At 41.2% G+C, this 13194-nt stretch overlaps 1 protein-coding gene across 1 annotated transcript in view; it reads right to left on the bottom strand.

Moving 5' to 3' along the window:
• LOC115083301 (vomeronasal type-2 receptor 26-like) overlaps window positions 1-7003 on the bottom strand; it is a 48781-nt gene extending 41778 nt beyond the window's left edge. Inside the window, exons 1-3 of the mRNA XM_029587105.1 lie at window positions 6996-7003; window positions 6519-6807; window positions 3316-4119 (exon numbers count right to left, since the gene is read on the bottom strand). Of these exons, the coding sequence (XP_029442965.1) occupies window positions 3316-4119; window positions 6519-6807; window positions 6996-7003 (1101 nt within the window). The remainder of the gene's footprint in view (window positions 1-3315; window positions 4120-6518; window positions 6808-6995) is intronic.
• Between the last annotated feature and the right edge of the window lie 6191 nt (window positions 7004-13194).

Raw genomic sequence — 13194 nt, 5'->3', positions numbered from 1 at the left:
TGGAAATCGCAATTGTTGATCCTAAATAAAAATTTAAACCCCTCACCCTCCTTAATCCCCCCCCCCCCCCCAAGACTTACCACAAAAGTTCCTTTTGGGCCCAACGAGGGTCCCGGAGCGAACCCGCGGGGAATCACGTGACGCCGCGTCACTCCGACGTGGCGCCAACATCAAGTGCTCCTCGCAAAGGAGTTCAGAAATGGCGACCTGACTCCCCGCTGGATCACCAGGGAGTTGTGGTAAGTCTTGGGGGGGGGTTAAGGAGGGTGAGGGGTTTAAATTTTTATTTGCACGTATGGACATAGACTCAACTTATGGAATTCTCCATATGTCCATATTGACCGCAAATGGGACCCCCTTTCGACTTATGGACTTATGAACATAAACATTTGCTCTGCACATCCCTACTCTGTGGCCAAGCCTTGCAAATCATCCTGAGTATCATAAACTCTTTGTTCCATGAGGCCCCCCCAAGCTGGCCAAAAGTTCCTTTTGGGCCCAACGAGGGTCCCGGAGCGAACCCACGGGGAATCACGTGACGCCGCGTCACTCCGACGTGGCACCGACGTCACGTGCTCCTCGCAAAGGAGTTCAGAAATGGCGTCCTGACTCCCCGCTGGATCACCAGGGAGTTGTGGTAAGTCTTGGGGGGGGGATTAAGGAGGGTGAGGGGTTTAAATTTTTATTTGCACGTATGGACATAGACTCAACTTATGGAATTCTCCATATGTCCATATTGACCGCAAATGGGACCCCCTTTCGACTTATGGACTTATGAACATAAACTTTTGCTCTGCACATCCCTACTCTGTGGCCAAGCCTTGCAAATCATCCTGAGTATCATAAACTCTTTGTTCCATGTCAGCCACTTTCTCTTTTCTGTCTATGTAACCCCCTCTTCAGGAAATACTGATGGGGCCATAAAAGTAATTCTTGTACTCTTGGTGCCAATGGCTAGCTCAAACTCCTTCACACAGTCTCTTTCCCTGGGTTTGGCTTCTTAATGACACAGGGGAGGATGGCTCCTCCAGGGCCCTATGTAGCAGGGGTGACACTGATTCTTTTCCCTGATAGAAGAATGCCTTTTCTATCAGTTTGGTGAATGTGAGTGCCAAACAAACAACACTGGAGACTATGGGTGTTTGTGAGAAATTAACTTTACTGAAGGTGATTCTGAATGGTAATTGGCACAGTTCACTCAGTTCTAATCTCACAGGTGGCTGTTAAAGTTTTTTCTCTTAGTATCTGTGCAATATGTCTTCTCTCTTCAGAGTGTAGATTGCCTTCCTGAGTTCCTGAGTTTTTGAGTTCCTGAGCTCCTTCCTGCCTTCTGTGCTCCCTGTCTCCTTCCTTCATTCCTCGGATTGATCCTGGCTTAACTTTCGACTGGACTTGGACCACAAGCTACACCGCCTGCCTCAACCCTTTCCTGGACCTTGACCACAAGCTACACCACCTGCCTCAACCCTTTCCTGGACCTCGACCATGAGCTTCACTGTCTGTTCCAGACCTCGGCCTGAGCACTGGCTTCATCTCTTCACCTGGATTTCCTTCGCTGCAGAGGTCCCACCTAAGTCCAGCTAGCCCTGGCACCCGAGAGTTCAACCCAAGAGGAAAGAGGGCTGGTTGTTGTGGAGCTCCAGCTGGGCTTCTGCTGTCCACCAGCCTCACCTACCGATGGTGGAGACCTGTGGGGCTCCTCCCCATAGGTAGTGTCAACTCTCTCTCGGTCCAAGGGTCCATCAGCATAACATTATTATAACTTCACATATGCACCACCATAGATGTTGTTCTCAGACAGTGAACCCTCTTTTCTTACAGTGTGTTGCTTTATCTCAGCTCAGGCTTTGGACAGTATTGCATAGAGGAGCTACCTTCCTCCTGGAGACCTGGGCCTGGTCTGGTTATATCCTCTCCTGAATCCCAGCTCTTATTCCCCAGTCTCTGGCTATATCCTCTGAGTCCCTGCTGCCCTACAGGATCCCACACCCAGAACATACTCTCCTTATTGGATTTAAGGTGGACCAGATGTCTAGTCTAGTCCTGCACAGGTAAATAGTAGAACACTAGAGGCACTGCCTTACATAATTCTCCCTTCAGCTTGGCCCCATTGGGCCAAGTGTCACTACTCCCTCCCTTTTATTTTATAAAACAATTTTGTTTACGCTAGTATTCTATCTAGCTATTATTATTTTATGTATATTTTATTCTTAATTTTATTTTCATTGTTTTTAATTATATTTGTAAATGCACCTTCTCCCAGCTACCCTTTTCATCTACTCTCCTATTGTTCCGTCTTTTTAAAAAAGCATTCTTAAATTGTGAGCCTGACTATTTAGAAACAGGCAATGCTTTTTTAATATTTATATTGTATAATTGTTTTAGCCTATCTCCATAGGAGTGGGTAAATGGATGTATTTAGTTTTGTAAATCATGAGCCACTCACTACAAAGGGAAAAGCAACCAAAGAGAGCAGTAGGGGGAGGAGTGAACTGTTTGTTCAAGAAACAGGGAATGAAGGGAAGGAGAGATGAGCTTCCATCTATCATTAAAACCCCTCCTGCCCCTCCCAGAGGATGCCAGTGACTGCCCATTGGGATCATGGGCTCTCGCAGCATTGGATGCCACATAGCACGCTGGGTATCAGATCCAACAGAAAGTGCTGCATGGTCATACAGTCCTGACCAACATGCAGCCAAGTCAAGGTGAGAGGGGTGGACCTCCATGTAATCAGAAGCTATAAAATAGTGTGGCAAACTCCCCCACTGACTGGTAGGTACAGATAGTGGGGCTTAAAGAGGAAGAGAGAACAGGGTACAGAAGTCCCATTACCAACAACTGCTGGGCACTCTTAGTGGAAAGCAAGGGTCATTTGTGGCAGTCCATCCGTATAGTCCTAATTCTGCATAGGGATATATTGTACTCTGTATTATTTAACAATTTGTCCCTCCCTCAAGTAGCTATGTTACACAAAATAAATATTACAATAAATAAAAAAATACATTATAGTTATTAGAAAAGAATCACAGGGTAATGCAGATGAGAATGAATTTACTCAATCCTACATTTAAGAAGTAATATCTCAAAGAGATAGTAACTCAATAATGTACCTGGACTTGACCAACATTACTCAAATAATGATTTTATTTATGAAATTGTAACCAAACTTTATTGGCACCTGTTAGAATGTACGATGTCCTACATTTACTTACCTTAGTCTATGTGCCTATTTGTAAACCGTTGCGTTGGTATATAACTTAGCAACGGTATAGAAAAGTTTTTAAATAAATAAATACATAAGTCAGGAGGGTTTACCTGCCATGGTGGAAATTCCAGTTTTAGATCCCCCTTAAGTTGAAATTTGGCTCTGTAAATGTTGTGCAAAGCATGAGCCAGTGCATAGACTGAGGCATAAAGACTGTAAGTGAACTGAAAATTATTTAAATCAAACTGCCAGCGTGAAAGGTTAGACAGCGTCTCCTGTCCTGTGCAGTTGGGTAAATCTGAATGTTTAGTCCCGTACAGGAGCTCACACTGGAATGCATCCCTCCACAGACGCTGCAGAAAGGAGGGATCTGGGAATGTGGATGGGTGGAGATTATAGAGGAAATCCTGGAAACCTGGAATTTCTCCTCTATGACTGGCAAATGCTACAGAGCCGTTCAATGTGCTGCAAGATGAAAGTATGCTTGGGGAAGAGATGGCAGCAGAGATGAGCCACACTTTGCCAGCAATCATTTGTGACCATATTAAACAGATTACTAATGCCAGACCATCCCGAGTACTGTAAATGATAACCACATTGGCTAGTGACTTATAGACTATGTCAGCAATCAGGTTAAATCTTGTGAACTGCTCAGCTGTTTTAGGTATGACCAAAGGTAACTTTTCCAGAAAAGCCACACAGTTTCCACTCCTGATTATCTCCCTCTTCAGGTCCTCACTGCCCCTCTGATCACTCCGATCATCTGATGTGAGAATCCCCACCCAGTTCCATCTGAAGTGGTTCAGGAGCTGAATCAGACCCTGGAACTGAGAATAATCATTAGGAACAGTGCGATAAAAGGACGGGAACTCAACCCGGTCATTGAAGAGCTGGTCCATAGATCCATAACTGATCTGTGATTAAAAAATATAAAATAAATAAAGCAGCATAAAACACAGGAGCTCTTCTGTTTTCTTACTTTAGCCATAGTCTCAACCAGTTTGTGTGCTGCACACAATTTTGAGGTTCAAACCAGCAGACATACTATTAAATCTGGTCACTCACCTAAGTACAAGAGCTCAACTGGGAAAAATAAGAGCTTTGTTTTCTTCTTTTTGTTAGAGAACTTAGAAGACAAAATTGGTAAAACCATGAAATTAAAATGATTGCACCATATGGAAGCAGAAGCCCCAAAGCCTACCACGAATATACTAAGATAGTTAAATATAAAGATATCTATGCTGTGTATTGTGGCAAACACTACTGATTTCTCAGACAATGCTGGAGTTATAAGTCCCTATATGCAGTGGGGTTAAACAAGGACTGCATAAGCCTGCCCTGAAATAAAGGAGACAGCGGTTAACCCTATTGTGCCAGTACATTTCAGAGATATTTTATGAGCAAGAAACAAAACAATCATTGTTTATATTTTTATTTCTATTATTTTCTTTGAGCCAGTGATATGCTAATAGTCTTATAATAACTGGTTGAGTTAAAAGAATAGATTTTTTCCTATAACAAACTTAGGGCTGTTAGGTTATATTTCCAGTTTTGCTTCAGATAGACACAGTCCTGGATCATCAAGAGCAGGTGAGGTGAGACCTCACTCCTGACAGGAGTTGGTTTTTAGTATCAGAGGGTGGAATGGGAGGCCCGGGATGGCCAAATGTCATCAACAGTTTCCATGCATGCATCAGTTGCTAGCAAGTTCCTAAAACAGCCCCTGCCCTCTCCTCTCACACACCCCCTCTCCTCTCTCACACAAACATTCACTCTCACGGGGGCCTTCATCTTTGTGCCCGCTCCGGTCATGGCATGCCGGGGTCTCCTCTGCTGTTTTCTGTGCAGAATTGGGGGGGGGGGGTAATTCTGTGCTCCGCTGTAATGCAGAATTCCCCCAGGACTAACTCATTGATCATCAAAAGAAGGAACTGTGCAGGGTCTGAAAGGCTCGGTTTGATCATTGTAGTGTTTGGATAATTCTCGTATCGCTCCAGTAGAGTGAGTCACAGCCAGTACAGACCTCAGCAGCCTTTCCTCCCATTCACCAGCATTTTTCAAGCTTATCAGCAAGAGAGAGACCCCTGATTAACATTCAACAGATGCCCTCTGGCTTCATTCCAGTAAAAAGTTTGAAGCAGATTGCAGTGCATTACATACCTAGAAGCATAGAAAGAGAAACAACAAGAGTTGGAAAGACTAAAGAGGTTAGGACTTTTCAGCTTGGAGAAGAGATGACTGAGGGGGGATATGATAGAGGTGTTTAAAATCATGAGATAATAGAAAGATTAGGGGGCACTCCATGAAGTTAGCATGTAGCACATTTAAAACTAATCGGGGAAAGTTCTTTTTTACTCAATGCACAATTAAACTCTGGAATTTGTTGCCAGAGGATGTGGTTAGTGCAGTTAGTATAGCTGTGTTTAAAAAAGGTTTGGATAAGTTCTTGGAGGAGGAGTCCATTACCTGCTATTAATTAAGTTGACTTAGGGAATAGGAACTGTTATTAATTGCATCAGTAGCATGGGATCTTCTTAGTGTTTGGGTAATTGCCAGGTTCTTGTGGCCTGGATTGGCCTCTGTTGGAAACAGGATGCTGAGCTTGATGGACTCTTGGTCTGACCCAGTATGGCATTTTCTTCTTATGGGAGCATGTGGCATGTGGACTGGCTCATTGCGACTGCAGGTGGGTGGGAGGGAGTGGGAGGAGGAAGCAGAATTAATACCTACATCTAAAAAGGAATGGACTAGAGGGGGGACAGCAATCTGGCCTTAGCCGGAAAGATTTGAAAATTGATTAAGTGAGCCGGATAACTTAACTCATCCCCAGAATGCCTCTCTTTTATGCAGCCAATTTATATCCAGATAATTATGTATCTGGCTATAATTTAGTTGGATAAATGGCCAAATATATAAAAAGTTGTCATTTATATGGTTATCCATCTAAATGGCTTTGATATTGACCTCTTCAAATCCTTAGATATCTGTGTTGGCTGGCAATGTCCAGTCCTGCTGTGTTCCTGTGGACTAATCCAGCCAGGTAAAACCTCGATTCTGCTGATGTATCTTGTGCTATCCTAGGCATGCTTTTCTTTGGTGTTCACCAAAATGAATTTCCTGTAAAAGCTGTACTAGGATTAATAATGACCTAAATCTAGGTGGTAAATTATTGCAACAAATATACAAATTTAGTAAGCTCTCATACCTAGAAATCACCAGCATTAATGAAGGCTAACAAAACAAGAACAGGACAAATCAGTCAAGGATACAGCAAACGCTAGAGATAACATAGGGAGACAAGTTCTTTCTATACCTGTGGATACCTATAGATCCCTGTAAGTGTTGCAATTGCATGTGATACCACTGAAGAGAGGCTTCCAATGAAACCAGCCACCTGTCCTTGATGGTGACAGCTAAAGCCAGGAACAGGGTCCATTTCCCCTGATAAGATAATCAGAGTATTACATAATGATAAACCTGCATTGCAAGAGTCAGCAATATGGAAACCCAGGGTGATGTTTGGTAATATCTCCAAATTTTGGTTGATCTCTTGAATGGCAAAATAAAAGGCCAACAGATTCCAATAGTTATGTAGATTCCATCTGTGAACAAGTAAACATATGTTTAATAGATATTAGAAAACGTCATGATTGATTTATATATTCAAATTGAGAGAAAGCGTAAACTAGGGAACTCTGCAAATTCACTGTAATCCTGAGCTGTAGCACTTTCTCCTATTCTACTACAGAACCCTATCACCAAAGTCTGCCAATGTTCCTCATCCCTCTACTGCAGCATGTTGTGCTTTTAGGTTTTGAGACCCCTCCCCCATCCCCATATCTGCTGATACATCCCAATCCCAACCTGCATCACCTTTGCTAGAACCTTCAAATACACATGGACTCAATCCTGATCTGTAGGCTCTCCTCCCTTGCTTGTCCCAATGAAGGACCTAATACCAATCCTTGCTCCTCAGCTCACTTTCCAATCCAATCCAATCTGTTTTATTTTGATAGCCCGCTAATCCAAAGTGTTCAATGTGTTAAGCATAGCAAATCAAATAAACATACAACCCTAATGCTTTATGCAGGATATCTGACACCAGACTGCTTTTAGAAACTGAGGTCAGAACTATATAATATAGGGGCAAGATGGCGGCGTGAGCAGTCGCACAGAAAGATGCTCCCGAATTTGTTCTTACCTAATTGAAGATGCCGGTGAAAAGGAAAGGCAAAGTCAGGGTTTTCCCCGTTGACCATCCATTGCCCGAAATACAGATTACTGATTATGCGTCTGCCCTGGTGGTGAGAACGGGAGACGAAGTCCCCGCTGCGGCGTTAGGAGAGGGAACTCCTGCGCCGCCTGGGGAGGTCAGCCTCAGTCCCCCGGATTACCGACCTCCACCAGCGCCTGTGCAGCAGGCGGACCTCCAGCAGCTGGCGCCCTCGGATGACATCATACACTCGACGGAGGGGGAACGCCGAGATGTTGGAGCAGTGCTGCCTTTGAGACTCTCTTCTAGCTTGCTGGGAGCAGCAGCTATGCCGGGATTAGAAGATACGGAGCCATCGATGTCTCCAGTTTGCCCGAGTGAAGAGGAGAAGAGACTGCTGGAGGTTTCTTCGGTGAGAATTTCAGCTGCCACGTTGGAGCAGGGAAGGGGTGAGTTTTCTATTCCCCCTAAGCCGGCCACGGTGATGCTGGACTTGCTGTGGGACTTAATGGCCAATATTGGCCAGTTTGTAAAGGAAGCAGATGATAGATACAAGAAAGTGGAAGCAGAAATGCAAGTCCTAAATCTTAAGGCGGAGGGACATTTTAAAGATTTGGGAAACAGGCTGAAAGAAGTTGAGAAAACATCTATGCAAGCTCAAATGGTCAATGTTAAAATGATCAAAGATTTGGGATCCCAGTCCAAAAGACTGGAGTCCTTGGAAAATTTCAATAGACATTTGAACTTGAGATTCTTGAACTTTCCACGTGCTTTAGGAGAGGATGTCCAAAGCACATTAAAAAAGTTTTTCTTAGAGAATTTAAAGTTTGAAGAATCAAAATTACCAATTGTGAATAAAGCTTATTTCCTGACAAAGATGGAGAGGAGAATTGCAGGAAACCAATTGGGAATGTTAGAGAATCTTACTCAGTTTATAGAAAGTTCTGCGATTGAGATACTGGGCAGGGGTACTTTATTAGTATCTTTTGTTACGGAAATAGATATTAGCAATGTGATGAAGGCGTACTTTCAAAATATGTCAGAAAATTTCTATGGTCAATTGGTAAAAATTTCCCTGACTTTGCTAGACCCACCCAATTAAGAAGGCAGGAATTTATTAAATTAAGATCTCAGATGGTAGCCTTAGGCTACACATTTTTATTAAGATATCCATGCAGATGTCTTATTGAAGGAAAAGGGGAAAGTTTTGCATTTACTGCTGTAGAACAACTTAAGTCTTTCTTAAATGCCAGGACTGTGACTACAGTCCCATAGCAAGTAAATAGAGGCAATCATTAATTAGACACCACCTGTAAACGTTAAGCCAGTTTTACTTTGTTAGTTTTTGCAATTTCTCCCATTGGATTCAGGCCCCACTCAAATTCTTTGTTTCTTCGAAGGGCATATATGTGATTAGATGGAATTTACTTGAATATGTAAAGTTTAAATGTATTTTTCTTTATGTCTTTCTGTAATATTTGCCTGAAAAGTATGAATTATGTATACTTTGGAAAAATCAATAAAGTGTAAATAAAAATAAAAAAAAGAACTATATAATATATGTATTTAAAACACTTTTATTCTTCCTAATTCAGCTTTCAATCTTTCTAAGCAGATCACAAATTAATACACACACAATATTATTTTTATAAATAACGTGTTACATTAATACACAACATTCATTCAAATAGAAAATCAATGATCATTGAAAATGCAGTCAGATGCAGAATAAAACATAATTTGAGAACATTTCATAAAAAAAGGCCTCTCTCTTCAGGTAAGTCTTTAATTATTTTTGTCAGCTTCTGTCTTAAGTTCTAGTGGGATCTAATTCTACAATGTGAATCTCACCACTGAGCAGGCTCGTTTGCGAGTTGTTTCCAATCATCACTTTCTTGCAGAGGGAACTGATAACAAGGACATATCTGTGGATCATAAAGTCTGGTGGAAAATATTTTCCTGAAATGTCTCCTTCAGGAAGAAAGAGTTCTCATTGTGTAATGTTTTTGAAACAATATTATTATTTTAAAACAAATTCAAAAACATACTGGGATCCAGTGTAGCTCCAATAACCAAAGCAAGATGTGATCTTCACATTGACAACCAATAGTTATTCTGGCTAAAGAATCTTGGATTATTTAGAAAGTATGCATCTGGACTTTTGGCAGGCAACATAAAGTGAATTTCAGTACTCCAATTTGTTGAAAACTTTATGTGTGTAAAATTAGCACTTACACATGTAAAATAGCACGTGCTCACGTATATGGTATTTAATAAACCCAAACATACAAGTATAAGTAAGCATGCCTGAGCAAACGAGTGCGTGTAAATAAAAGGGCGTCCAGGGCTGCTCCTGGAAGAGACCAACATTTATGTGTTCAAGTTGCTATTTTAGTTCCTGGGAAAGTGCTGTACATCTGTTACTTGCGTATATTTACATCTGCTAATTATCTGTGGAAGGGAGAATAAAATTCTTTAATGCCAAATATGGAATGGGTGAGGGGTGTAGGTAAACTGCAGAACCAGGAGTGCATCGATGACATGAAGAACTGGTAGACAAATTTGTAAAACTGGTAATTTCCTTGCCATATGCACATTATGAAATATCCTGATTTAAATGTGTAAAACCCGACTCTCTGGCAATAATGTTTGTAAATTGCAGAGGTAAAATGCCTACATCTATAAAAATATGTGAGTATAGAAGTTATGCGCTACGTATACAGATAATAATATGATTTATCCAGCTAAGTCTTGAAAGTGGTGCTTATCTGGTCAAGTTCTGATTTATCCTGCTAAGTAACAACAAAGCTGTAACTTAGCCGGACAAGTCTTAAAACGTAAAGTATCCAGCTAAATCAGATACCAGATAAGTCTAACAAAGCGTTACTTATCCAACTGGGCCAGAGAATCAGCTAAGTACCGCTTTTTAGATGTATCCGAACAGGTAATAAAGCCAGGTAAGTAGTGTTTGAAGACTTATCTGGATATTTTAGCTGGCTAAATAGCACTTTTAAGATTTATCCAGCTAGCAGTACCAAAACGCAGAATATAAATCAAATAAATAAATACATAGTGGCTTTGCTGTCGCTTATTCGGATAAGTCTTTAGAAGTACTACTTAGGCGGATAAGTAGCACTTTTTAGGGATTATATGGGTATGTTGAAAGTACATTCCATGTATCTTTTAAACACGTGCGAATATTCTAGCATAGATTTATGCAGAGTTTACATCATACATGTGTATTTAAGTGCACGAATTAAAATGAGCATGAGCATGTGTGCTTCTACACATAAAATGTAGATTTCAGCACTGCATTTAACTGGGGATGTAATGTGAAGTCTGCGTCCATCATAAATCACAGATCATAAACCTTATTTGAAAGAGAATGAACTTGATCATTCAATTGTATATCATGAAGGTCAGCAAAGGTTTTTTCCCATGATATCTAGAAAAGTTTGGTTTTTTAATGTTCAGAACTAAACTATTAAGCCACATCCACTCGTATGAATGCTTAATTTTGGTTTGTCCACATAAGTGTTCTAACATGATTGAAAGAAGGGTGTGAACAGAGAGCTGTAAACTCAAGATATGGCACAGCCCAGGACTGATGGTCTTCTCCTCTGCTGATCTATCCTCACATTGAATACTTTTACATTTCTTTCCCCACCAGGGTTCACCTGAGTGCTATAGCAGGGGAGAGGTCAAATTGCTTTGAAACATGGCAGCACACACACAATGTGGTGCGATTTTTGAAAGAGCTTAGCCAGTCAAATAGGCCTGATCTATAATTGCCCTTAGGAACATAAGAAATTGCCAATCTGTATCAGACCAAGGGTCCCTCAAGCCCAGCATCCTGTTTCCAACAGAGGCCAAACCAGGCCACAAGAACTTGGCAAGTATCCAAACCCCAACAAGATCCCATGCTACTGATGCCAGTAATAGCAGAGGCCATTCCCTAAGTCAACTTGATTAATAGCAGTTAATGGACTACTACTCCAAGAACTTATCCAAACCTTTTTTGAACCCAGATATACTAACTGCACTAACCACATCCTCTGGCAACAAATTCCCGAGCTTAATTGTCCACTGAGTGAAAAAGAATTTTCTTCGAGTAGTCTTAAATCTTCTACTTTTTATTAACTTCACGGAGTGCCCCTAGTCCTTATTTTATCCAAAAGTGTAAATAACCAATTCACATCTACTTGTTCAAGACATCTCATGATTTTAAAGACCTCTATCATATCCCCCCCTCAGCTGTCTCTTCTCCAAGCTGAACAGCCCTAACCTCTTCAGCCTTTCCTTATAGGGGAGCTGTTCCATTCCCTTTATCATCTTGATCATATAAAAGAAAGCTCATTCTTTCACAAGGTGCACACTTTTATCCTCATTGACATAAGGCATTCATGGGGGTGGAGAGAGAGCAGGGCAGGAATATAATGTACACCAATTTCATTTATTCTGCATAGAGCTTTTGCAGTTGTACAGTCCATCGGTACTTTCTAACAACAGAAAAACTCCACAAGGCAGTTGACCTTTGAATATTAGGTCCAAGGTCCATGGGAACAAAAGTACCTATGAAAGGCAAAACCCGAGCAATAAACAGAGAAGATTTTCCATGCTGGTACTGGAGTCTATCCTCACCTACTGCGTGTGCTTTTGGGTAACTCCCATATTTGAGAGATAGAGTACGCTTGCTCACATGAATCCCTTGAAATCCTCTCCTATGGCTGTGTTCAGTGTTGTAGAATTAATAAATCTTATTTCTGTGATACCCTTCGTATTTAGCAAACACTGGGTTCTATTTACTAGGCATTTTTCCATTAGACACAAAATAGGAGAAAACCTTTAGCATACAGCCCCCACAGATTTCAGTTTACAGATTGTTGTCTCTCACTCTCAGTTAACTTTGCAGGGGAAGAGCCTAATATTTTCTAATGCAGGGGTTCTGAACCCAGTACTCGGTGTCCCGAAGACTGGGTTGAGAACCATAGTTCTAAGGAAATGAAAGCATTCATAAAATACTGCCAGAGAGATGCAAATAAAGTTAGAAAACTACTTACACAATGCATTTGTGGGCACCAGGGGTCGTTCTATAATAATCTAAAGGTATATCGGTGAGATCAGATATTCGCATTATCCCACCCAAGATCAGTTCCCCTCCACTGAAGTAGCCCTTGGCTGGATTATCATTTGGAAAACAGATGGATCTGAGTCTCTTATTTTGAGTAACAACTGCAGAAACTATCATCAAGACCCCACTCAGTCCCAGAAACATGGGATGCTGAATCATTTCCTCTTTCCCAAGACTTCTGTACTGGTTCCAGTTCAGTCTATTGTTTTATCATATCTTTGAATTGCATGAAGCACAAGTTGAATGCAGTGCGAGCAGAAGATATTTGGAGACTTTTAAAAAAATGTGATGTTTGCCAGCTCCCATATAACCAGGGATGTGCTTCTTGATCCATATGGATATTAGTTCAGGCAGCTGCTGTTATATGTAGCTTTGGACCCTGCTACACTATAATTGCAGGGCAGAGGCAAATAAGGTGCACAGCTGTGATGATATGTTTCTTCATATCTCTTGTGTATTGGAGATAAAATTGTTATTTGAATGAATTAATATAATTATTATTATTTCAGCAAATTTATCAGAGAAGAAACTGAACCTAAAAAACATGTTTTGCTCTGAAGTCTGTTTTGAATCTTGCATTCTGCTGGATTATGTTTGCATGATGAATGATACTGTGACCTTGAAATTGGAGGCAAACACTGTAAG

The sequence above is a fragment of the Rhinatrema bivittatum genome, chromosome 2 (assembly GCF_901001135.1).
Source record: "Rhinatrema bivittatum chromosome 2, aRhiBiv1.1, whole genome shotgun sequence".
Taxonomy (NCBI): Eukaryota; Metazoa; Chordata; class Amphibia; order Gymnophiona; family Rhinatrematidae; genus Rhinatrema; species Rhinatrema bivittatum.
The sequence above is the reverse complement of the archived record's forward strand: the minus strand, read 5'-3'. Positions and strand labels throughout refer to the sequence as shown.